The 27,414-nt window shown below is 42.5% G+C and overlaps 1 protein-coding gene across 1 annotated transcript in view; it reads left to right on the top strand.

Moving 5' to 3' along the window:
- The window catches only part of SNTB2 (syntrophin beta 2), a 128,617-nt gene that overhangs the window by 47,687 nt on the left and 53,516 nt on the right, over positions 1 to 27,414 (top strand). Inside the window, exon 2 of the mRNA XM_003262936.4 lies at positions 20,186 to 20,399. Coding sequence (XP_003262984.3) covers positions 20,186 to 20,399 — 214 coding nt within the window. The remainder of the gene's footprint in view (positions 1 to 20,185; positions 20,400 to 27,414) is intronic.

The following is a 27,414-nucleotide window of genomic DNA, read 5'->3' as shown; positions in this document are numbered from 1 at the left end:
ATACGGATAAGGATTTCCTTGCACTTGAACGGCTATGGTTTTTTTGTTGTTGTCTAGTGGAAATTTCATTGTCTAGTGGAAGTTTTGTTGTCTAGTGGAAAAGCATTGGTATTTTTATATAAGTATTTTTCAGTTATTTCATTTTATTTGCTGCTGTTACATCCAATTATGTATAACATTGTATTTACACCTCTATAGCATGTATCATGTTTTGCCTTATTATAAGTTCTACTTTATTAGTTGGCCTATTTTAGGGGACACATGTCTTCCTTTTATTCCTCAAGTAAACAACTTGAGGACGAGATTTGTGTGTCAAACATTTTAAAGATCCATGCGCTTTGCACATAGGAGAGAGTTGTTGAAAAGGGGGAACGTTGTAGCTCTTTTTGGTTTTGGAGTTGGAGCCTCACTCTGTCACCCAGGCTGGAGTGCAGTGGTGTGATCTCAGCTCACTGCAGCCTCCGCCTCCTGGGTTCAAGTGATTCTCCTACCTCAGCCTCCTGAGTAGCTGGGATTACAGGTGCCCGCCTCCACACCTGGCTAATTTTTGTAGTTTTGGTAGAGATGGGGTTTCCCCATGTTGACTAGGCTGGTCTCAAACTCCTGACCTCAAGTAATCTGCCCGCCTCGGCCTCCCAAAGTGCTAGGATTAAAGGCATGAGATGCCCGGCCTATGATTCTTTTGTTTTTTGTTTTTTTGAGACGGAGTCTTACTCTGTCGCCCAGGCTGGAGTGCTATGGCGTGATCTCAGCTCACTGGAACCTCCGCTTCCTGGGTTCAAGCAATTCTCCCGCCTCAGCCTCCTGAGTAGCTGGGAATACAGGCACCCGCCATCATGACCAGCTAATTTTTGTATTTTTGTAGAGACAGGGTTTCACTATGTTGGCCAGACTCGTCTTGAACTCCTGACCTTAGGTGATCTGTCTGCCTCTGCCTCCCCAAGTGCTGGGATTATAGGCGTAAACCACCATGCCCACCCTATGATTCTTAAGAGTAAAAAAAAAAAAGCTTCGTTTCCTATCATATGTGCTAGCGATAGATAAAAGCCTATATGTTGGGTTTGTGAGGCAAGGACTGACTTTCTATTAAGAATATTTTAATCCATTATTGTGCTCCTTACGGTAAGATTTCATTTATCTTTCTTGCTTTTTTCTGAGACAAGGTCTCCCACTGTCACACTGGAGTGTGGTGGTGGGATTGTGGCTCACTGCAGCCTCGACCTCTCAAGCTCAAGCAGTCCTCCCATGTCAGTGTCCTCAGTCGCTGGGACTACAAGCATATGCCACCACACCAGGCTAATTTTTAAATTGTTTCGTAACGACTGGGTCTCGCTATGTTGCCCAAGCTGGTCTTGAACTTGTGGGCTCAAGCAATCCTGCCTTGGCCTCCCAAAATGCTGGGATTACAGGTGTGAGCCATGGTGCCTGGCCCTAAGGTTATGTTTTTATGTTACTTCAGGAGCAAACTGCTCATTCAGAAGCCATTTGTTTAAGCTTATAGTTGTTTACTAAGGAGAATTTTGCTCTTATGGCAGATTTGTTTTAATAAGAAATTTAGCTGAATTAACCCCTCAGCAGATAAGATTATACATATAGAGTCTATGTGACAACCTTCAGTATATGGAGAGAGTGACCGTGTCCCAAATATTCGTAAGCACATAGTGGGGCTGACCAAGGGCCTTTTATTCAAATAGTTGCAAGAATCCTTAATCTAGAGCAATTAGCAACAACATGTAACTAAATTGTGTTACTCATTCCACAAATATTTCTGAGAATTTCACTAGGACAGACAAATTAGGACTGTAAAAGTATATCTGTATTTGTGTAGAATCTCTCATAATTCATCTAATCAATAATGACTGTACATCTTCTGTGCATTAGTGGTTCCTACTATGAACTGTTTCTGAATGCACTGACAATTTTTGACCAATGTATAAAATTTATTTGTGCTACACCTCTGTATGCATATTGTTACAGTGATGCCATATAGAGTGGGGTTCACCTTGCTTTAAGAGGTTAGAAACAACCATAATTAATTTCAAGCCACTGTCACAGAAATATTGGGTGTAGACTGGAAAAAGACATGAATTTTGCCTTATGAATGTGCAAAAGAATGTATTCAAGGCCTAATAGCTCTATACAAACTGCAACACAGTTCTGAAGGGTGACTAGGAGAAAAGTTAAAAGACTATGAATAAACTCTGTAGAAGTGATGTGTTGTAATTATTGTTGACTTTTATAGTGTCTTGAGTTTTAATCCCTTCAGTGTCCCATTGGTCAAGTGGAAAAGACAGACAAAACAAAAACTGTGACATATGGCAGATGCCATGTCAGTGATATGTAGAGTGTTAGAGGAATATAGATGAGGAAGGTTTTATTCTGTTAAAATTGGTCTTTTCCTGAAGGGGAGACAAAGAATGGTTAGCTTGCTGTTTCTCTGGATTTTTTTTTGTTTGTTTTTTAAGATAAGTAAGATGGGGTCTCACTCTGTCACCCTGGCTGGAGTTCAGTGGCATGATCATAGCTCACTGCAGCCTCAAATTCCTGGGCTTAAGCAATTCTCCCCTCTCAGCCTCCTGAGTAGCTTGGACTGCAGGTGTGCACCCCTATGCCCAGCTTTTCTGGAGATATCTTAATTACCACATCTAGATGTTCTTTAATGATATAGTACATAATAACCTCACTCTGTAGGTTATATTCAGTGCCTAATGTCTTTCAGACACTGTTAAGCAGTTTACTTTTATTAGTTAAGCTTCTTTAACGTCTCAGTTACTTGGTAAAGTTAGTATTAGGGTTAGTATTAAAATTTCATAGTTTATGACCGGCTGCGGTGGCTCATGCCTATAATCCCAGCACTTTGGGAGGTCGACGAGTGTGGGTCACCTGAGGTCAGGAGTTCGAGACTAGCCTGGCCAACATGGTGAAACCCCATCTCTACTAAAAATACAAAAATTATCCAGGCGTGGTGGTGCACACCTGTAATCCCAGCTACTTGGCAGGTTGAGGTGGGAGGATGGCTTGAACCTGGGAGGCAAAGGTTGCAGAGAGCTGAGATTGTGCCACTGCACTCCAACCTGGGCAACAGGGTGAGACTCCATCTCAAAAAAAAAAAAAAATTCATAGATTATAAACTGAGATTTTTAAAGTGAAATTATTTGTCCAAAATCACAAAGTTTGTAATTGGCAGAACTGGAATTAAAATCTGGATCTGTTTAGTTTCACATCTTTGACTCTGTCCACTATACTATATTCTCTCTGAAGCATATTCTACTAATTATGTACATACACACTAAGTATATTTATACATACACACTAAGTAAGTATACACATACTAAGTGCCTACAACGCTCAAGCACAGGCCTATGTACCTTTCACACATTATCTCATTTAATCCCCCACAACAGCACTTTAAGGGTGGTATGTTATGTTTTGCAAATGAGAAACGGAGGCTCAGAGGTAATCTTCAAACCTCCCAACAGATAGATGGTAATATCAAGACGAGCTGAGGTTCAGTTCATTTGATTTTAAAGCTTGTTGCTGTGCATTAATGATTTTACAAAAAATATCCAGAAAGCATCAATCGTAGGTTAATGCAAATTAATTGTAGGGTATAAGATACAGATAGATGTAAGGCAATTCCATACTGATACCCCCTTATTTCTTCAGTATTTATTAAAGAGTGACTCCCCCAACATTGTATTGTTTTGCTATTGAATCTATTTCTGAAATTACTTTTCTAATAATTTTTTTCATTATTATTTGATGGCACTTTATTATTTATTTATTTATTTATTTAGTGACAGGATCTCACTCTGTCCTTCAGGCTGGAGTGCAGTGGCATGATCAAGACACTGTAGCCTCAGCCACCCAGGCTCAGGTGATCCTCCCACCTCAGCCTCGTGGGTAGCTGGAACTACAGGCATGTGCCACCACACCTGGCTATTTTTTTAATTTTTTGTAGAGATAGGATTTTGCCATGTTGCCCAGGCTGGTCTTGAACTCCTGGGCTCAAGTGATCCACCCTCCTCAGCCTCCCAAAGTGCTGGGATTACAGGTGTGAGTCACTGTGGCCTGCCTGAAGTTTTTTTTTTTTTTTTTTAAGAGACATGGTCTTACTCTGTCACCCAGGCTGAAGTGCAGTGGTGCAGTAATAGCTCACTTCAGGCTGGGTGCAGAGGCTCACACCTGTGATCCCAGCACTTTGGGAGGCCGAAGTGGGCGGATCACGAGGTCAAGAGATTGAGACCATCCTGACCAACCAGCCTGGTGAAACCCTGTCTCTGCTAAAAATACAAAAATTAGCTGGGTGTAGTGGTGCACGCCTGTAGTCTCAGCTACTTGGGAGGCTGAGGCAGGAGAATCACTTGTACCTGGGAGGCAGAGGTTGCCGTGAGCCAAGATCGTGCCACTGCACTCCAGCCCGGGTGACAGAGCGAGACCCTGTCTCAAAAAAAAAAAATAAATAAATAAAAGCTCACTTCAGCCTTGAACTCCTGGCTCAAGGGATTCTCCTGCCTCAATGTCCCGAGTAGCTGGGACTACAGGCATGTGCTACCATGCCTGGCTAGTTTTAAACTTTTTGTAGATACATGGTCCTACTATATTGCCCAGGCTGGTCTTGGACTCTTGGCCTGAAGCAGTCCTCCCTTTTTGGCCTCCCAAAGTGCTGGGATTACAGGCCTGAGCCACTGCATCTGGCCTGATGGCATGTATTTAAAAGTTAACTTTATAATAATTTATTACACAGCACATGTTTATTATAGAAAGTCCAAACGCTATAGAAATGCTTAATTTCTAAAATGGAAGTTCCTGTAATTGCACTCACAAATGTGACCACTATTAGCAAATTGGCATGTTTTCTTGAGCACTTTATTAACATACTGATCTATATATACTTTTTTAAATATATAAAACTTAGAGCTTGCTTTAATCACTGACCAATAACTCTGATACCCTTAATTTTATAGTATATGAGTCTTTTTTTTTTTTTTTTTTTTGAGATGGAGTCTCGCTCTGTCTCCCAGGCTGGAGTGCAATGACGCAATCTCGGCTCACGGCAACCTCCGCCTCCCAGGTTCAAGCGAGTCTCCTGCCTCAGCCTACTGAGTAGCTGGGATTACAAACACCTACCACCACGCCTGGCTAATTTTTTGTATTTTTAGTAGAGATGGGGTGTCACCATGTTGGCCAAGCTGGTCTTGAACTCCTGACCTTGTGATCCACCCACCTCAGCCTCCCAAAGTGCTGGGATTACAGGCATGAGCCACTGCTCCTGGCCGGGTTCATTTTTTCAAAAACTAACCTCTAATAATCTGAGCAGGAGACTAAGAGGAATATAAATTATTCCTAACCAACCCATTTCTTTCTTTCTTTCTTTCTTTTTTTTGGAGACAGAGTCTCGCTCTGTCGCCCCGGCTGGAGTGCAGTGGCATGATCTCGGCTCACTGCAAGGTCTGCCTCCTGGGTTCACGCCATTCTCCTGCCTCAGCCTCCCCAGTAGCTGGGACTGCAGGCGTGCGCCAAAATACCCTGCTAATGTTTGTATTTTTAGTAGAGATGGGGTTTCACCATGTTAGCCAGGATGGTCTCGATCTCCTGACCTCGTGACCCGCCCGCCTCGGCCTCCCAAAGTGCTGGGATTACAGGCATGAGCCACCGCGCCCAGCACCAACCTGTTTCTTATGCAAACTGCCTTTTTCATTGCCGCTGCCTTAGTGAAAATGAAATTAAATTAAGTCTTATCTGTTCTAATCCTAAGTAAACTTTTTTACTGTCACTGTCAACAATCTTCTCATTTGCTTCGTGTGTTTTGAAGTAAGCAGAAGGATATAAAACAAGTTGTAATATTGTTTCACATAAAGCAGTGCTGCTTTTTAGGGGACAGAAGTATACAGGGTTGAATTCACTTTTTAAAAAGATGTGGCCCGCCGGACGAGGTGGCTCACGCCTGTAATCCCAGCACTTTGGGAGGCTGAGGCAGGCGGATCATCTGAGGTCGGGAGTTGGAGACCAGCTTGGCCAATATGGAGAAACCCAGTCTCAACTAAAACATACAAAATTAGCTGGGCATGGTGGCACGTGCCTGTAATCCCGGCTACTCGGGAGGCTGAGGCAGGAGAATTGCTTGAACCCGGGAGGCGGAGGTTGTGGTGAGCCGAGATAATGCCATTGCACTCCAGCCTGGGCAACAGGAGCAAAACTCCGTCTCAAAACGAACAAACAAAACAGATGTAGCCTAGAAAACAAATATAAATCTTAATACTAAAAACCTAAGAAAAATATGTAATTTGAAGTGATTGTTCAGATGTAGTGTCTCCCAGATTTTCAATTAATTATATAAAGAATTTTAAACAAACATATCTACTATATGGAAATTTCCACAGGGAAATTTGCCGGTAGCTGTCTTCCTTACAAAAACATTTAAAAATGCAAACTCAAGATATTTAAAACATTTTTTATAAAAAATTGAGAAGCTTGCATATTCTTTTGTAGTTTGAGGAAACATTCCAAAGAAAAACACTTTTTAAATTCAATTAAGAAATATTTACTTTATAAATGACCAAGAACTAGTTTACCATATTAGATCAGTAGTTAAAGAAGTTTACCAAGGAGAATTTATACAGTAGATAGTCTAAAGCCCCAAATTATTTCAGTCTTCCTTGTTATTCTACATTTTTATATGTAAAAGCATGAAGGCTAATACTTTTGTATAAAAGTAATAGATATTCAAGTTAGACTTTGATGAGGCCTAAAAAATACTGGGGCTTTTTTTTTTTTTTTGCCAGTTTGTATAAATTAATTGTAAAAGGCCATAATTTTTTCTTTTTTCTTTTCTTTTTTTTTTTTTGAGATGGAGTCTTGCTCTTTCACCCAGGCTGGAGCACAGTGGTGTGATCTTGGCTCACTGCAACCTCCGCCTCCCAGGTTCACACCATTCTCCTGCCTCAGCCTCCCGAGTAACTGGGACTACAGGCGCCCGCCACCACGCCCGGCTAATTTTTTGTATTTTTAGTAGAGACGGGGTTTCATTGTGTTAGCCAGGTTGGTCTCCATCTCCTGACCTTGTGATCTGCCCGCCTCAGCCTCCCAAAGTGCTGGGATTACAGGCGTGAGCCACCGCCCCCGGCCAAAAGGCCATAATTTTTAAATCCTGAAATTTTAATTGCTGGGGACAAATTTCAGAGCTACCTTATTTTTTGGTTTATTTGGACTTATTTCACTATAGCTCAGAAGTTTAAAATTATACTTGAATTTTTTTGTTATCCCAGTAGTAATTTGAGATCTTCATAAAAGGATATTTCTCCTACTTTTATTGATTTGGACCAGAGCTTAAGTTGGAACAGAGAAGGAAAGATGGATAATGAACTGAACTGAAAATTCCAAGATCACCATAAACCTAAATCACATCTTATAAATCTGGGAGACACTACTGCTTCTTAGGGCATGCTTGGTTTTCTTGTTGATGACTTTTCTCCCCTCATGCCTGGCAAGAGGAAAGGAACTAACTTCACAGAGTTAAACGACAAGGCAATAATAGGAAATTAAGTGTGACTTTAGATATGCTGCTACATCAAGAACTCAAATTCAATTTGTGTGAGATATGAGGTTCTGGTGACTGTCCTGTAACTCTCCACTGTTATCACAAATCGCCCCTCCCAGTTCTTCAGACAAAATAAAAGCATTAAGAGACATGGATTTCCTGCTTTTAAGTAGAAGAAAATAATAATATCCTGCATTTGTTGAGACAGGAGATCAAGATTGGGTGGGCATATATACCATTTTTCACCTATTAAAATAGCAAGGGTTATTTTAAGTGGGATTACTTCATGTTGGCAAGTGTACTGACATGGACATGCTTATATATTGCAGGTGGGAGCATAAAAATGGTACAGATTTTAGGGGGGAGGAATTTGGCAGTACTTACCATGATGCTTAAATGTTACTTTGACCCAGTAATTTATCTGCTGAAAAAGATGTTCAGTGTAGTGTTAACTAAACTAAGTTCCCTGGCCAGGTGTGGTGCCTCAATACTTGTAATCCCAGCACTTTGGGAGGCTAAGGCAGAAGGATCACTTGAGGCCAGAAGTTCAAGACCAGCCTTGGCAACATAGCGAGACCCCACTGTCTCTGCAAAAAACCAAAAAAATTAGCCAGGTACAGTGGTGCATACCTGTAGTCCTAATTACTCCAGCGGCTGAGGCAAGAAGATCCCTTGAGCCTAGGAGTTTGAGGCTGCAGTGAGCTATGATTGTGCCACTGCACTCCGACCTGGACAACAAAATGAGACTCTGTCTCTTTTAAAAAAAGGAAAAAAAAAAAAAAGAGGGCCAGGCACGGTGACTCATGCTTATAATCCCAGCACTTTGGTAGGCCGAGGCAGCAGATTGCTTGAGCCTAGGAGTTCAAGACCAGCATGGGCAACATGGCAAAACCCTGTCTCTACAAAAAAGTTACAAAAATTAGCTGGGTACTGTGGTGTGCACCTGTAATCCCAGCTACTATCAAGCCTAAGGTGGGAGGATCACTTAAGCCTGGGAGATTGAGGCTGCAGTGAGCCATGGTTATGCCACTTGACTCCAGCCTGGGCAACAGAGTGAGATCTTGTCTCACAAGAATAAGTGCCCAATAATTAGGGAATGCCTAAATAAATTATGGTAAACACACAATATGGAATACTATATAGCTATTTTTAAATGATACTTGTGAAGAGTTTGTATAACATGGAGAAATGTTTGTTCATTTGTTAAGTGTGGGACTAAACAGACTGGAAGAAAATACAGTGCAATTAGGAATTTTTGCATTTATTTTCTTTTTCTTTTCAGTATTTCCAGTTTAATTATCTGAAAGGAAAGAATAAGTCCAGCCAATAAAGATTAGCTTTAATGGCTGTTCTCAAACAACTGATAAGGAAAGGAACAAAACCGGAGTACAGAGATGCAGAAGACGTTATGTGTTATATAACTTGGTATTTTTTTTTTCTTTTTTTTTTTTTGAGACTTGCTCGCTCTGTCACCTAGGCTGGAGTGCAGTGGCATGATTTTGTCTCACTGCATCCTCCACCTCCCAGGTTCAAGCAATTCTCCTGCCTCAGCCTCCCAGGTAGCTGGGATTACAGATGCCCGTCACCATGCCCAGCTAATTTTTATATTTTTAGTAGAGATGGGGTTTCACCATGTTGGCCAGGCTGGTCTCGAACAGCTGACCTCAGGTGATCCACGCATTCTGGCCTCCCAAAATGTTGGGATTATAGGTGTGAGCCACTGCCCCGGCTCTCAACTTGGTTTTTTACTTATTTATTTATTTATTTTTTTGAGACGGAGTCTCTCCCAGGCTGGAGTGTGTGGTGCAATTTTGGCTCACTGCAGCCTCTGTCTCCTGGTTTCAAGAAATTCCCTTGCCTCAGCCTCCTGAGTAGCTGGGATTACAGGCACACGCCACCATGCCCGGCTAATTTTTTTTTTTCCCAAAGTGGTAGTATTACAGGCATGAGCCACCGTGCCCGACCTTCAGCTTGGTTCTGATGAGTGTTTGGAACATCTTAGCCAGTTTTAATTTTACGTAGAATAGGTGAATGGGTGTCTTCCCTTCTTGTTCACTTCCTGGGCCTAGAGCTATCCTAAGCATAAATGTTTAGTGGTATCTCAAAACCCCTGTAGTGTGTATCCATATTATAGAAACAATATTGAGTAACATCTTGTTCAAGCATTAGCCAGTGTGATTGCCTTTCAGAACACTGGGCTTTTCTCTGTAGTTTCTATATAGGTGGAGAAAGGTGGAGTTTTTTAGAGAGTTTAATCACTGTAAATGTCCTTCAGAATACCTGCGAGAGTCCTAGAAATGAGACCAAAGTCGGGGACGGGGGAACTAAAAGGAAGGGAAAGGAAGAAAGGTGGGAAGTGAGGAGCAGAAAGAAAGAAAACAAAACAAAAAACCCTGGCACCAATATGACAGCTTCAAACTGCTGTATCCCCAGGGCTAACAACATAGTACCAGGAATTTTTTTCTCTGCTTTCAGGCCTATAATGAGGAAATTTCTGTCTGACCAATATCAGGGGCACATCAGCTGCTGTACTAAGTTTCTTCAAATGTCCTGGAATTGTGGTGAGTTTGAACCCGTTAGCTACAACTTCTACAACTGTTCTTAGAGTTGTGTGGATGCAGTCCCATTAGATAGATAGAATTATTGGTTTATCTGTGCTAGATCTTAGTAAGCTCCCATTACTTTTGCATTAGGATTAATAGAGGTGGAATTTGAGATGTGCTTTGGGAAATGGGTATGATTTAGACACATGGAAGTGAAGAAATGAGGGAATCAACATAAGTAAGGACACAGGAAAAGTCAGAATATACCTTTCTGCAAGTAGTTTACTGGGTTGTGCTGGCCTGTGCTTGTGCTTGAAATCTTTTGGTGGGTTTTCTTGTGCAAGCAGTTTAAGTAGTAAGATATTTGAGGGGACAGAAGAGAAGAGATGGCTGGAAAGATGAATTTTTACACAAGACTTTATTTCCTTAGGCAATAGCAAACCATACAGACTCTTTTAAATCGGGAGTGGCCTGGTATGAGTTGGGGTCTAGGATAATCAATCTGGCAACCTTGTGTAAAGGAATGAGAGAAGGGAAGAGGGTCTAGGCAAGGAGATCAGTTAAGAGGCCAGTACAGATACAAAGGGACAACTATTGTATGAGTCCACCTATGTGAGGTACCTAGAGTAGTCAAACTCATAAGGACAGAAAGTAGAATGGTGGTTGCCAGGGGAGAGGGGAACGGGGAGTAATTGTTTAGTGGGTATAGAGTTTCAGTTTGGGAAAATGAAAAAGTTCTGGAGATGGCTGGTGGTTGTAGTTTCACAACAGTGTGAATACTTAATACACTGAACTGTACGTGTAAAAAAAATGATTAAAATAGTAAACTTTATGTTGTGTATATTTTACAATTACAAAAACAAAACAAAACAAAACGAAGCAGCAGCAGCCATTACTGTGGCCCGTCTAGGTTAACCAAGGCATGTGGGCAGTGGAAACTGAGGGGAGTAGGTAGGCTAGAGAACAGTTTCAGATGTGGTTTGGCACCTGATTAGATGTAGCGGGTAGGGACAGGGAGTGGTCTGCAAAGGTTTAGAGAAGCATTTTCCAAACCTTGGTTGAGCATGAGAATTAACCATCTGGGCAACCTTTAATAAAATACAGAAGAGTGTACTTCACACCAGGCTAACTGTAGTACTGGTTTAGATCCTGCCTGGTGAGAAAGATGATGATGCTAATCCTAATAACTACAAGAGTGAGCACAGGAGCAGAGGATAAAGGATAATGAAGATTAGTTCTTGTTTGGATGTGTTGAATCTGAAGGATGGGGCAGCACCCAGGTGGTGGGATTGGGGCCAACAGGAGATATTGGTTCTAGAGAGCTGTGTTAAACTGGAGATCCAACAGAAAGCTGACAGGGATGAGAGGATAAAGTGAGAAGTGCTAAAATCAGAGCCTTAGGGAACACCTAGATTATAGGGATAAGAGGAGAAAAAAGGCACTAAAAAATAAATGGCCAGAAAGAAGGAATACAAAACAGCTGGTAGAGTGCATTGCTATACATATTGGAATGGTCGAGCATAAGGATTGAGAAAGGGCCTTTGGATTGGGTAAGAAAACACTGCTGGCCCTTTAGAATGCTGTTTTAATTCAGAAGCGATTAAGGAGTGAAAGGAGAAAATAGAAACAATAAGCAGAAATTGTTTTGTTTTGATTTTCAAGGAATGGGGAAGGGAGGGAAGAGCCAAGTCTGGGTTCATCAGGTCAAGGGAGTGCTTTTTCAGTTTGGGTAAACTTGGTACTATTTTAGGCCAGCATTTCTTTTTCTTTCTTTCTTTCTTTTTTTTTTCTTTTTTTTTTTTTTTGAGGCACAGTTTTGCTCTGTTACCCAGGCTGGAGTGCAATGGCGCGATCTCAGCTCACTGCAACCTCTGCCTCCCAGGTCCAAGTGATTCTCCTGCCTCAGCCTCCTGAGTAGCTGGGATTACAGGCATGTGCCACCATGCCCGGCTAATTTTTTTTTTTTTTAGTAGAGATGGAGTTTCTCCATGTGGTCAGGCTGGTCTTGAACTCCTGACCTCAGGCGATCCGCCCGCCTCGGCCTCCCAAAGTGCTGGAATTACCGGCGTGAGCCACCATGCCCGTTAAGCCAGTATTTCTATGGAGCACTTGTGTTTTGTGGATCTTCTGCCTACCTCCTTCTTTTCTCCCCTTTGATAGTGGAGTGTCTGCTTTCTCTTCCATACTCACTTCCTTGCTTGTGCTGGAAGTCTTCCATTGGCCCTTCTGGGTCCACTCCTTCTGTACATGCCATCTGTCCCAGGATGCTGACCTGCATGGACAACATCAACAGACTTCCTTGGCCTTTGGTTTTTGTTGGGTTTGGCTGATGTAGAGCCCCAATAGGACATTGGAGGGAAAGAAGGAGGGTGAGGTTGGAGCATTTATCCCTTTGGCACCCAATTTGCAGGTCACTGCAATCTGGCCGAATTGACTGAGTCACTGCTCCTCTCACGTCGGTCTCTATAGGGCTCTTTTCTGGGTTTGGTACCTACTTTGTTTCCTATTTTCTTCGGGCCTAGGTGTGGAAATAGCTAATAGCCCTGGGATACTACACTCTATTTTCCCATGTGGTTTTTCTGCACTCTGCCCACACCTTCATAAGTTGTCCCTTTATTAAATCCCTTACTATCGTTTCCTGCTGGGATCCTGACTGATACAGTGATCTTATCCAGTTTCATGGCATTAAATAGCAACCATATGCTAATAGCTCCCAAATTTATGTTTTTAGCCTACACCCATTTCCTGAACTGTAGACTTATATATCTAGCTGCCTGTTAGACTTGGTTGTCTAATGTATGTCTCAAGTTCCTAATCTTTCTTCTAAACCTGTCAAGGGGAACTCTATCCTTCTAGTTGTTCAGGACAAAAATCTTGACATTATCCTTGACTCTTCTTTTTGCCACCCCCTTATGTAATCTGATGTAGAATCTGACCACTTCTCACCACTTCCATTACTATTCCCCTGGTCCAACTCCCATCATCTCTCATCCCTGATAACCTGCCAGCTGGTCTTCCTGCTTTTTGCCTTGGCCTTCTTTCATTCTATTTTCAACATAGTGGTCACTTGCTCCTGAAAATCTCCCAAAAGCTTCCTGTTTCAGAATAAAAGCCAAAGTCCTTGCCATGACCTAAAAGGCCATACATGGTCTGCCTCCCAGCCCTGTTACCTTTGTGACCCCATTTTCTACTCTGTCCCCCTCACTTACCCAGCTCCAGTTACTCTGGGTCTCCTTACTGTCTAACACTCCTGTTAGTAACTCCTGTTACGCTCCTAACACTGTCTCCCTGGCTGGAATGTTTCTCCCAGATAGTTGCATGGCCAACTCCCCCATCTCCTAAAGTCTTTGTTCAAACATCTTCTTAATGGCTTACCCTAACTACCATATTTAAAATTACAAACTGACATCCCAGGCAGCATTTCTGACCCCTTCGCTTGCTGTGTTTCCTTTTCCCATTACACTTAACATCTTCTAATATACTGTATAATTTACTTATTTTATTTTGTAATTATCATACTGTACAATTGAATTTTTTGCCCTTAAGGTATACAGTTCTTTGAATCTGGACACATACATAAATAACACGTACATAAATTCTTGTAACTGTCACCACAATCAGGATACAGGATCGTTCCATGGTTTCAGAAAACTCTGTTGTGCTATCCCTTTATAATCATATCCCTTCTCACCCCTAACCCTTAGAAACCACTGAATTTATTTTTTTATATTTATTTATTTATTTATTTATTTTGTCAAGACAGGGTCTCGCTGTGTTGCCCAGGCTGGAGCGCAGTGGCGCAATCTCAGCTCACTGCAACCTCCGCCTCCCAGGTTCAAGCCTCCTGCTTCAGCCTCCTGAGTAGCTGGGATTACAGGCGTGCGCCACTATGCCTGGCTAATTTTTGTATTTTTAGTAGAGGTGGGGTTTTACCATGTTGGCCAGGCTGGTCTTGAACTCCTAACCTCAAGCGATCTGCTCACTTTAGCCTCTCAAAGTGCTGGGATTACAGGCATGAGCCACGGCGGCTGGCTAGAAACCACTGAATTTTTCATCATATAGGTTTTTCTTTTCAATAATGGGATCATATAACTTTTGAGACTGGTATAATGCCTTTCAGATTCATCCAAGTTACAGAGTTATAAATAGTTTGTTCCTTTTTATTTCTGAATAGTGTTCTATTCTATAGCTGTATCACAGTTTATCCATTCATTTCCATTGAAGGAAATTCGGGTTGCTTCCAGTTGTGGTACTTATGAATAGAGCTGCTAAGAACATTAGTGTACAGGCTTTTGTGTGAATGTAAGTTTTCATTTCTCTAGAATTTCATTAAATTATTAATTACATTGTTATTTTTTTGCATATTTTATTCACTGGCTAAGAATTCTACATGCCTAAGACAGTTCCTGGTATATAGTAGGAGCTCAATAAATTAGTGATTTGCTATGTTATTTTAGAATGAAGAGGGAGAGTGAAAAGAGTCACTCTGAACTCATTCAAGGTTCATGTCACCAGACTCTAGACTGCATTCTACTCAAACCCCAAATGGCCAGGAGACTTGAGCTGAAAGACACCTGCAAGTTGAGAATGTAAAAGGCTTTTTACTCAAAGTAAAGCAGTTCCTTCCTCATGTTTTTGGTGGTCATTTATCAGCCTCCTGACTTGAGAGAGGAGCTTGGGATGAGGTTGGAGAGAATCCTTCTGAGAGAATACTTTAACAGTGACTGTCAACATAACTCATTCCTGTGTAAAATGCACAGCCAGATCTTCCACTCTGAGAATAATCCAGGAACAAACTTGCTTGCAAAAGCAGGGGAAATAATGTCATGTGACTTAGTTTCACTTAAACTCATAGTAAAGATCACCAGTTGGGGCATGAAAAAGGTAAGAGTTAGAGATAAGAGGAAAGTAACGATTATATGAGAAGTTGATGTTTATAAAAGAGGTTGATCCATTTATCCAAATATGTGTGTTTGCAGCCATAGGCTTTGTCCGCCCTATTATATATCTTTTTGGATAAGGTTTTTGTTTTTTTGTTTTTTGTTTTTTGTTTTTTTGAAATGGAGTTTTGCTCTTGTTGTCCAGGCTGGAGTGCAATGGCATGACCTTGGCTCACTGTAACCTCTGCCTCCTGGGTTCAAGCAGTTCTCCTGCCTCAGCCTCCCAAGTAGCTGGGATTATAGGCACCCACCACCACACCCGGCTAATTTTGTATTTTTAGTAAAGATGGGTTTTCGCCATGTTGGCCAGGCTGGTCTCGAACTCCTGACCTCAAGTGATCCACCCGCCTCGGCCTCCCAAAGTGCTGGGATTACAGGTGTGAGCCACTGTGCCCGGCCTGGATAAGCTTTTTTTTTTTTTTTTTTTTTTTTTTTTTTTGTGACGGAGTCTTACTTTCTAGCCCAGGCTGGAGTGCAGTGGCACAATCTCAGCTCACTGCAATCTCTGCCACCTGGGTTCAAGCGATTCTCCTGCCTCAGCCTCCCCAGTAGCTGGGATTACAGGTGCCTGCCACCGCACCCAGTGAATTTTTATATTTTTAGTAGAGACGGGGTTTCACCATCTTGGCCAGGCTGGTCTTTTGAACTCCTGACCTTGTGATCCACCCATCTCGGCCTCCCAAAGTTCTGGGATTACAGGTGTGAGCCACCACGCTCAGCACTGGCCTAGATAAGCTTTAAAAAGCCAGGGTGGGCGTGGTGGCTTAGGCCTGTAATCCCAGCACTTTGGGAGAGGCCTGAGGTGGGTGGATCACTTGAGGTCAGGAGTTGGCGAACAGTCTGACCAACACGGTGAAACCCCGTCTCTACTAAAAAAAAAAAGCCACTTGACAGTTGGGGTGCAGTAGCTCATACCTATAATCCCAGCAGTTTGGGAGGCCAAGGCGGGTGGATTGTTTGAGCTTACCAATTAGAGACCAGCCTGGGCAACATGGCGAAACCCTGTCTCTACTAAAAATACAAAAATTAGGTGGGTATGGTGGTGTGCACCAGTAGTCTTAGCCACTCAGGAAAGATAGGGGGATGGTTTGAGCCCAGGAGGCAGAGGTTGCAGTGAGCTGAGATCATGCCATTGCACTTCAGCCTGGGTGATAGAGCCAGACCTTGTCTCAAAAAAAATTAAAAAATTAAAAAAAAAAGCCACTTGCATTCAGCTTAAAATCAGATGCCCCAAACATGGAACTCTTCATAACCTTATTCATTAGAGCTTAGAATTCAGCAAGAATCAGTTGGATTTTGGATCCCATCCAGTGCATTATAGTTTTTGAAGATTCAACAAGATTTCAGTTTACATGTCTTTCATGTTTAAAGTTTGAGCAAGAGGCTGGGTGGTGGCTCATGCTTGTAATCCCTGTGCTTTGAGAGGCCAAGGCAGGAGGCTTGCTGGAAGCCAGGAGTTTGAGACCAGCCTGGGCAAAATAGCAAGACCTCGTCTCTACAAAAAAATTAAAAAATTAGCCAGATGTGTTGGTGTGTGCCTGTAGTTGCAGCTACTCAGGAGGCTGAGGCAGGATCACTGGAGCCCAAGAATTTGAGGTTACAGTGAGCTATGATTGTGCTACTGCACTTCAACCTGGGGGACAGAGTGAGACCCTGTCTCAAAAATAAAATTAAGACAGAGTTTGAACAGGGTCTCAAAATAAATTTTCTTCATTTCTTAAATAAATGTTTAAAATAAATACTATGGACTTACAAAAATTTTAAATATACAGAACGACATAAAGAAAAAAATGCAATCCTACACCTGTATGTAAGCACTATTGATATTTTGATTAAGTTCCTTCCAGACATCTTTACAGGTACATCTGTGCAGTACATGTATGTGTTTTTGTCGCTCTAAAAAAGAGAAGGGATCACAGTAATGCTTTTGGGGTGGGAGGAAGCCACCTTCATGTTCAGTAATAGGGATACGTGAGGCCAGGCGTGGTGGCTCACGCCTGTAATCCTAGCACTTTGGGAGGCCAAGGCGGGCGGATCACGAGGTCTGGAGATCGAGACCATCCTGGCTAGCACAGTGAAACCCCGTCTGTACTAAAAATACAAAAAATTAGCCGGGCGTGGTGGCAGGCGCCTGTAGTCCAGCTACTCAGGAGGCTGAGGCAGGAGAATGGCATGAACCCAGTAGGTGGAGCTTGCAGTGAGCTGAGATCGTGCTACTGCACTCCAGCCTGGGCGACAGAGTGAGACTCCATCTAAAAAAAAAAAAAAAGGGATACATGAATGGAAGAAAAAATTAGCTTCAGCATCTGAACACTCAAAACAGTTTGTAAACGTCAGTGTTTGATTAAATATTTTAAGGATTATCTTCAACTATCAGGAAAAATGAAATGATTCTGAAATACGTTGCGGGTTCTGAGTTGAACTGAAAGCTCCATGTGGGGGTGTAAAGGCTCTGCTTATCCAGCCACGTGTCCAGGTTAAGGCCTTAACATAGGACTGAAACAGAAGACTGTTAACTTTTCGCCATTCCCAAACATAGAAACAGATGTCCATCCACAGCTCTTCAGCCATTCTGGATGTCTAATTAGATGGGGGTATGGACTGCATTGCCATCAACTCAGATAAAATTCATTGCTCTTTTAATGAGGCAATACATAAATTGTATGTGTATATCTGTTTTTGTTTTAGGATGTGTGTAGTAATCAGTTCAGTGATGCTACTGTGTGATTGAATGAACTTCTGAGTAGATCATTAAGGGTTCTTTTCCAACCACTATATTATTCAAGAATTCATTTAGAATGTCTTTAATTTCCTCCAGTTGGTAGCCCAATAGTGTACTGCCTTAAATGTTCAAAAAGCATGCCTCTGCCATTTGCAGTAACTGGAAACCTTAGGAATTTCTGCCAAAGTCCTTCAAAGCATAAAGCTGAAGTATGTATTAAAATGCCTGAGTCAGCTGCTCAAGGGATATACTGACTGCACTCCTGCTGATTTTTCTAGGGTAAAAAAATCTCCTTGGTGACCTGAGGCAGCTAGCTTTTACTCTACCCAGAAGCACAGGTATTATAACTACGCACAAAAAGCACAGAGCTATATTACATCTAAATTCCAGTATTGGAATTGTTAAATTTTTTATTATTATACTTAATTTCAGTAAATCTTTTTTAATAATGTATAAGAAAATAACTTTAATTCTTCTACTGATTACCATTACAATTTTTTAATTCTTCTCTAACTTTCTAATTTAGTGAAGGAAAAAGAAAGGTACCTACTGTATTTATTGAATGTTTAGTACGTGCCTGAAATTTTTATTTGCCTAATGTTACTCCCATTTTGTAGATGAGGACCTCAGAACAGTTAAGTGCGGTCACATAGCTTTGAGTAGCAAGCACAGTTAGGATTTGAACCAGGTCTTCTTGATTCCAAAGGCATCTCTATGACCACATTATGCTGTAGAATGAGCTGTCAACTATTAGGCCTGTAAAAGACTATCAGCCTTATTAAATAAAAAACTAAGGCGCATCACAGTAGGCATAATATACTACCATACGTGTGATCAGAGATACACGCACGTGTATGTGTTTATTTTCATACATGCTTAGCATACCAGGCATCTCTTTGAATGGTTGCCTCCAGGAATGGAGAGAGGGTAGCTAGAAATCTGGACTTTTATTATAAAACCTTTTATACCTCTTGAGTTTTGTTTTATGTGCATGTATTACCTATTCACAGGAGAAACTGTGTGTACTACTGTGCCCAGCCAGTTTGTCTAGTTTTTGAAACAAGAACACCGTGCCTCAAGTGACAGTAATTGTATTCATGACTGAAGTAAAAGAAGTATTTCATGAGTTTTAAAATTGAACTTAAAAAAGCTTCGTATCTACTTAAAGCTTGATTTTCATTTGGGGCTACATTAATGGAAATAGAGTATTTTGAACAAGCAAGGGGGATCAGTTGAGTTGGCTTTGTGCTTATTAATCATACCTTGTCTTGAATATACTTTATTTTTGCACTTGATTTTAAGAACTGTAATGACCTGTTTACATAGCTGTCTCCTCTGCAAGGCTGGGCATTCCTTGAGGGATAGAATCCATGGCTCATTTGCCCTTGTGTCTTTCTTTACTGGCTAGCCTAATTCCCGACACTTGATAGGTAGCTAATAAAAGTTGATTGAGTTGAATGGAAATAGAAATACTTAGCTTAATATGGGGAGGAGAGAGAAGAGAAAAATCTGTCTTCAGATAATTACAGAGTTCTCATGTAGAAGAGAGATTAAGTTTGTTCTATATGGCTTGAGAAGACAGGGAACCAATGGGTAGAAGTATGGAGAAGTTTCTAAAGGTTGAGTCATCTAAAGCCTAGATAGGTCTGTCTTAGAATCTATCTCCAGGGGATTCATGGCTCTTTAACTTAAATTTTTTTTTTTTTTTTTTTTTTTTTTTTGAGACAGAGTCTTGCTCTGTCGCCCGGGCTGGAGTGCAGTGGCACAATCTTGGCTCACTGCAAGCTCCGCCTCCCGGGTTCACGCCATTCTCATGCCTCAGCCTCCTGAGTAGCTGGGACTACAGGCACCCGCCACCACACCTGGCTAATTTTTTTATTTTTTTAGTAGAGATGGGGTTTCACCGTGTTAGCCAGGATGGTCTCGATCTCCTGACCTCGTGATCCGCCCACCTCGGCCTCCCAAAGTGCTGGGATTACAGGCATGAGCCACCGTGCCCAGCCTTAACTTAACTTTTTTACCTCCACTTTTTGTTTGTTTGTTTGTTTTTGAGGCAGAGTCTTGCTCTGTCGCCCAGGCTGGAGTGCAGTGGCACAATCTCAGCTCACTGCAACCACTGCCTCCCGGGTTCAAGCGATTCTCCTGCCTCAGCTTCATGAGTAGTTGGGACTACAGGCGCATGCCACCACGCTCACCTACTTTTTTGTATTTTTGGTAGAGATGGGGTTTCACTATGTTGACTAGGCTGGCCTCGAACTCCTGACCTCAAGTGATCCGCCTGCCTCGGCCTCCCAAAGTGCTGGGGTTACAGGCGTGAGCCACCATGCCCAGCCATTTCCCCCACTTTGTTATAGATATAGCATGTATGTGAATACTTTAGTTATCGCTTATTATAGGAAGCAAAATTACTAACCTTCTTCTTTGATTTTTTTGTTCATAGTCAAGTTCATCCGAGAAGTAACACCATATATCAAGAAGCCATCATTAGTGTCAGATCTGCCGTGGGAAGGTGCAGCCCCCCAGTCACCAAGCTTTAGTGGCAGTGAGGACTCTGGTTCGCCAAAACACCAGAACAGCACCAAGGACAGGAAGATCATCCCTCTCAAAATGTGCTTTGCTGCTAGAAACCTAAGCATGCCGGATCTGGAAAACAGGTGAGGTGTACCTAACAAGAACATCGTACCTACAGCGTTACAAATTTAAGGACATGTTGCAGTATTATATGACTCTGTTAACTCAGTTATATAGAGGAAAACATGAGTCTGAGGTGAGAGATGCATTTTGGGGGTTCCACATTTTAAGTTATTCTACATATATACATGTATATGTGTAGAAAAAATTTTGGACAGACACACAAGAAACTGTTAATGGCTTTACCTCTAGGGTGTCAAATACGATTAAAGGAGAAAAAGAAAGAGGGGGCATCTTCTCTTCCTTTTATATCTTTCTGTAATGTTAATACTTTTTTCACTATGAATATGTATTACTTTATAATTGAAAGAAGTCTTGTTAAAGAGAAATTTTTAAATATCTCCTTAGATGGAAATTCCTTATACTGTAGGTAGTATAGAGTTAGAGGTCTGCATTATGGTTCTGGCTGAATCAACCAGCAGCGTGACTCTGGCAAGTTAGCTTCCCTTGACCTCAGTTTCCTGATTTGCAAAATGAGAAAATTAGATTGGATAATTTCTGATGTCCCTCCTAGTTCTATAATCATATGTGTTCTATAACTTTATCTTCATTAACTCAGTGAAGTGGCACTGGTAGACCGAATGTTAGGTTAGAGATTAGGGGAAAAAATAAGATGAAAATAACTTTCCCAAAGACATAGTTAAGGACAGACTTTTTAAAATGTGTTTTCACTATTATGGTCTCCTCTGATCTTAATGCACAGCCAGGTCCCTGATCAGGATGGAATGGAGCACAGAAGACACCAAGAAACTGAATGGCCTCCTTGGGTTTTTAAGGCCTCCTTGGGTGTTAAAGGCTTTAAAGCTTCTGCTCTGTAGTATATTACGTGGTTTGCTGGAATGAACTGAGCTCTGCAGTCAGACAGACCTTGGTTTGAATCCCAACTAGGTCACCTGCTCAAAGTAAGGTTCTGAGCAAGTCCCTTCACTTCCATATACCGCCATGTCATCATCTGTAAAAAAGGGGTAATGGTACTTAGTGTGCAGATTAAATGAGATGGCACCTATAAAGGCCCTTACACAGAGCCAAGCACATACAGTAGGTTCTCAAGAAATAGTATTTTTAAAAAGTCTTAACTCTGCTGGGCACAATGGCTCACACCTGTAATCCCAGCACTTTGGGAGGCCAGGGTTAGAGAATTGCTTAAAGCCAGAAGTTTAAGACCAGCTTGGGCAACATAGTGAGACCTCGCCTCTATAGCATTTTTTAAAAAAAATTAGCCAGACATACTGGTGTGTACCTGTAGTCCTAGCTACTTGGGAGGCTGAGGTGGGAGGATCACTTGAACCCAAGAGTTCAAGGCTGCAGTGAGCTAGGATTGTGCCACTGCACTGTAGCCTGGGTGACAGAACAATATCCTGTCTCTTAAGAAAAGTCTTAACTGACTACTATGTAAACACATTTTGAAAATTATATTCTGATATATTTAAATTGTTGGCTTTGTTTTAAAACTTCAAGACATTGTAGAAATTACTTTGTGCTACATACAGGTTTATTTCTGGAAGGTTGTGTGTATGTTGAATCATCTAAGTGCAACACAGGTTGATCTTTAAAGGTATTTTATATTCTTTTCATAAAGTAAGAATTTAATTTGGGCTGGGCGAGGTGGCTCATGCCTGTAATCCCAGCACTTTGGGAGACTGAGGCAGGTGGATTACTTGAGGTCAGGAGTTCGAGACCAGCCTCGCTAACATGGTGAAACCCTGTCTCCACTAAAAATACAAAACAGCCAGGCGTGGTGGCAGGCACCTGTAATCCCAGCTACTTGGAAGGCTGAGGCAGGAGAATTGCTTGAACCTGGGAGGCAGAGGTTGTAGTGAGCCAAGATTGCGTCCTCTAGTCTGGGTGACAGAACGAGACTCTGTCTCAAATAAAATAAAATAAATAAATAAACAAATCAGATACATTTGAGCCAGACACTGTGGTGGCTCACACCTATCATCCCAATACTTTGGAAGGCTGAGGCAGGAGGATTGCTTGAGGCCAGGAGTTTAAGACTAGCTTGGGCAACATAACAAGACCCTATCTCTACAAAAAAAAAAAAAAAGAGAGAGAGAAAAAAAAGAGATATATTTTTATATAAAAAGAGATATATTATATATATATATATAGAGAGAGAGAGAGCCCTTCGTCTGTTAATCATGGGCTTTTTTTTTTTTTTTTTTTAAGTTAGAGGCCATAGAGGATTAAATAGAATAGAGAAACAATGTGATAAAGAAGAACAAATTCCAACTACATTTGTCAACTAGCTGTCAGGCTGAGAAAAGTACAGAGTCAATTTTGTTATAAATCATTTCTTTTCTTTTCTCTTTTTTTTTTTTTTTTGAGACAGGGCTTCACTCCCCTTGCCCAGGCTAGAGTACAATGGTATGGGCTCAGCTCACTGCAACCTCTGCCTCCTGGGCTCAAGTAATTCCCCTGCCTCAGCCTCCCAAGTAGCTGGGACTACAGGTGCATGCCATTGTGCCCAGCTAATTTTTGTATTTTTTGTAGAGACAGGGTTTTGCTACATTGCCCAGAGTGGTCTCCAACTCCCTAGATTCCAGCAATCTACTCGCTTTGGTCTCCCAAAGTGCTGGGATTACAGGCATGAGCCACTGCGTCTGGCCATAAATCATTTCTGAGAATAGGTACCTATAGTGCTGCTGATGTAGTGAAGAAAAAGACAAAACGTCATAAAGTTTCTTTTTTTATTTATTTATTTTATTAATTTTTTTTTGCACACAAAACAATAAACATTTTCTGAAAGTACATACAAACAAAAAGATGCATATCAAACATATTAGGAAGGTTGCACATGGGAAGACGGGGAATAGAAATGGGGGGTGGGAATTAAAGAAAATAAATGAGAGAGGGACTTTGTATGGATCAATGATAATAACTCAATCCTCTATTTGACAAAGAAGAAGGAGAAGGAAGAGGAAGAAAAAGAAAGTGGGATAAAGGGTCAGAAAGGGAGGAAAATAGAAAAAATTAGAGTATGACTCCAGGGTAGACCTGTTTTGTCGTCGCTGGGTTGGTTGGTTGATTTGTCTGTTGTATTTTTCATATGTTTCGCCATGTTGGCCAGGCTGGTCTCGAACTCCTAGCCTCAAGTGATCAACCCGCCTCGGCCTCCCAGAGTACTGGGACTACAGGCGTGAGCCACCACGTTCAGCCCCCACATTGCTTCTGGCCTCTGTGGTAGACCTCCCAGACGGGGCGACCGGGCAGAGGCGCTCCTCACTTCTTCCCAGACGGGGCGGCCGGGCAGAGGCGCTCCTCACTTCTTCCCAGACGGGGCGGCCGGGCAGAGGCGCTCCTCACTTCTTCCCAGACGGGGCGGCCGGGCAGAGGCGCTCCTCACTTCTTCCCAGACGTGGCGGCCGGGCAGAGGCGCTCCTCACTTCCCAGACGATGGGCGGCCGGGCAGAGGCGCTCCGCACTTCCCAGATGGGACGGCCGGGCAGAGACGCTCCTCACTTCTTCGCAGACGGGGTGGCCGGGCAGAGGCGCTCCTCACTTCCCAGACGGGGCGGCCGGGCAGAGGCGCTCCTCACTTCCTAGACGGGGTGGCGGCCGGGCAGAGTCGCTCCTCACATCCCAGACGATGCGTGGCCGGGCAGAGGGGCTCCTCACATCCCAGACGATGGGCAGCCAGGCAGAGACGTTCCTCACTTCCTAGACGGGGTGGCGGCCGGGCAGAGGCGCTCCTCACCTCCCAGACGGGGCGGCCGGGCAGAGGAGCTCCTCACAACCCAGACGGGGCGGCGGCCGGGCAGAGCCTGCAATCCCAGCACCCTGGGAGGCCAAGGCAGGCGGCTGGGAGGCAGAGGCTGCACCGAGCCAAGACCACGCCACCGCACTCCAGCCCGGGCAACACCGAGCACCGAGTGAGCGAGACTCCGTCTGCAGTCCCAGCACCTCAGGAGGCCGAGGCGGGCAGACCACTCGAGGTCAGGAGCTGGAGACCAGCCTGGCCGACATGGCGAAACCGCGCCTCCAGCCAAGGGAGAAAAACCAGGGAGGGGTGGTGGCGCTGGCCGGCAATCCCAGGCAGCCCGCAGGCCGGGGCAGGAGAATCATGGGAGCCAGACGCAGGGAGTCTGCAGCGAGCCGACTGTACTCCAGCCTGGGCCACAGAGGGAAGAAAAGAAAGAAGAAAGGGAAGGAAGGAAGGAAGGAGGGAAGGAGGGAGGGAGGGCAGGCAGGCAGGCAGGCAGGCAAAAACGTTATAAAGTTTCTGTAGAAACCCGGAGTTGTGGGAGTGGGCAAAGAAGGAAGGAAGAAGATGATATGACTTGGTTGTATTGCTAAACGTTGTGCTACTTCATCATTCACTAAGGATTGAAGTCCAGTTAACCTTGGTCTTTGTTAAAACTTGGGGGCTGAATTCTCTTTGACATATTTATACACTAAAGACATTTGGTGATGGTCAGATGTGAAATAGATTTTCAGAACCAAACGGAGAGGGCAGTTTGGGGCTACAAGAGTTGTACTATTATACCTTCCTTTTCCGTAAATGATCTGTCTACTTGACCATGGCATACTATATAAGGAAAGGTCTTAGAAGATCCATGCTAGTTTTGAGATTCTCAGTCTTAATGCTGCAAAGTAACTTGTTCTAATTTTACTTAAGATATCAAAATTTGGCCAGGTGCAGTGGCTCACACCTGTAATCCCAGCACTTTGAGAGGCCAAGGCGGGTGGATCACTTGACATCAGGAGTTCGAGACCAACCTGGCCAACATGGTGAAACCCCATTTCTACTAAAAATACAAAAATTAGCTAGGTGTGGTGGTGCACACCTGTAATCCCAGCTATTTGGGAGGCTGAGATAGGAGAATTGCTTGAACCCGGGAGGTGGAGGTTGCAGTGGGCTGAGATTGCGGCACTTTGCAAGACTCTGTTTCAAAAAAAAATTTTTTTAAATAAAAAATGCTGCAAATGATTTGCTTTTTGTAAAATATAAATTGGAAGAGATTCAAGGTTATTCCTATGCTGATACCACTTATACTTGCATTTCCATGTGCTTTTTAGTCATAAAAGCAGTAGGATTACAAGGAGTTTGCAAAAAATATGCATAACTTTGGCTATACTCACGGGAATGTGAACATCTGTGTGTCTTGGCAGAAAAAATGTACAGAACCATTAACTAATTAGACCTCAGTTATGAGAGAAGATAGAAGTTAGGAAGATAGGCTTCGTAATGTTGGTCAAGCTACCTGTTTTCCACAAGCCTTGCATTTCCCCTGTATAAAATAAGATTATAGGAGGATTAAATAAGACAATAATTGTAGAATCAGTAAGTTCTCAAGTTATTATTATAGGCATTGTTAGTGTCCTTGTGACCTTAAATAAGTTCCTTAATTTCTCTGTCCCCCTGTTTTCTCTGTAGAATGGACATAATATCTGCTCAACTATGTACTTCAGAATGAGAATAATATCTATAAAATAACTCAAGGCTGGGGGCTCATGCCTGTAATCCCAGCACTTTGGGAGACCGAGGCAGGCGGATCACTTGAGGCCAGGAGTTTGTGACCCTGTTTCTACTAAAAATAACAAAAAATTGCTCAGGCATGGTGGCACACACCTGTAATCCCAGCTACTCAAGAGGCTGAGGCATGAGAATCTCTTGAACCTGGGAGGCGGAGGTTGCAGTGAGCCGAGATTGTGCCACTGCACTCCAGCCTGGACACACCAGGTGAAAGAGTGAGATTCTGTCTCAAAAAGAAATAAAAATAAAATAATAAAATAACTTGGAGCTCATTGGTCCTTAAATTTATCTCAGCTCTGTTAAAGGAAATATCCATTTGTTTATCTGTTTTTTATTGATGGTCACTTGAATAATTTCCAGTGTGGAGTTAGTATTAATAAAGTTACTGAATATTTTTGTACTTTCCTTTTTTTTTTTGTTTTCCTTCTGGTTTGAAGGCCTCAGAAACATTTTCATTTCTGTTGGGTAAATTCGTAGGAGTGGAATTGCTGGGTCAAAGGATAGGTGCATGTTTTAGTTTAAAAAAAAAAAAAAAAAACTAGACCAGGCGTGGTGGCTCACACCTGTAATCCCAACACTTTGGGAGGCCGAGGTGAGCAGATCACCTGAGGTCAGGAGTTCAAGACCAGCCTGACCAACATGGAGAAACCCTGTCTCTACTAAAAATACAAAGTTAGCCAGACATGGTGGCTCATGCCTGTAATCCCAGCTACTCAGGAGGCTGAGGGAGGAGAATCGCATGAACTCGGTAGGCGGAGGTTGCGGTGAGCTGAGATCGCACCATTACTTACAGTCCAGCCTGGGCAACAAGAGTGAAACTCCGTCTCAAAAACAACAACAACAACAACAACAAACTGCCAGGCTGGGCACAGTGGCTCATTCCTGTAATCCCAGTACTTTGGGAGGTCGAGGCAGGTGGATCACCTGAGGTCAGGAGTTTCAGACCAGCTGGGCCAACATGGCGAAACCCCATCTCTGCTAAAAAAAAAAAAAAAAAAAAAAAAAAGGTAAACTGCCAGACTTTCTTCCAAAGTAATTGTGCCATTTTATGTTCATGCCAATATATGAGAGTTTTCATTGCTCCACATCCTCACCAAAAGGTGTCAGTCTTTTTAATATTTACCTTTCTGATGGGTGCATAGTGGAATCTTTTTGTGGCTCATCCTTCATTCTTATCTAAAGCCTTCACTTTCTAAACTAAAAATGTGTTTGATATTAGAGGGAAATACCCTTTTTTCTGCCTTACTACTTTGATTTAGTTTCATAGAGCTGAGAAAAAGTAAAAAGTGCTAATGATCAGAATGAGTAAGTACAGGGGAAGAGGAATTTTACTCCCTTCCTCTACCTTGAGTTTTCAAGACCTCGCTGGATGCATCTTGATGCATCTGGTAATTATAAGTATTTCGTTCTGGAAAACGAACACTTATTAAATAATGATGAAGTCCAAGGAGAGAACATGAGCCCTTTCCTTAGCAATCAGTATTATAGGCAGTGTGAAGTTT

Source organism: Nomascus leucogenys, chromosome 2, assembly GCF_006542625.1.
Source record: "Nomascus leucogenys isolate Asia chromosome 2, Asia_NLE_v1, whole genome shotgun sequence".
Classification (NCBI taxonomy): Eukaryota; Metazoa; Chordata; class Mammalia; order Primates; family Hylobatidae; genus Nomascus; species Nomascus leucogenys.
Note: the sequence above shows the minus strand (reverse complement) of the source record. Positions and strands in the feature narration are given on the sequence as shown.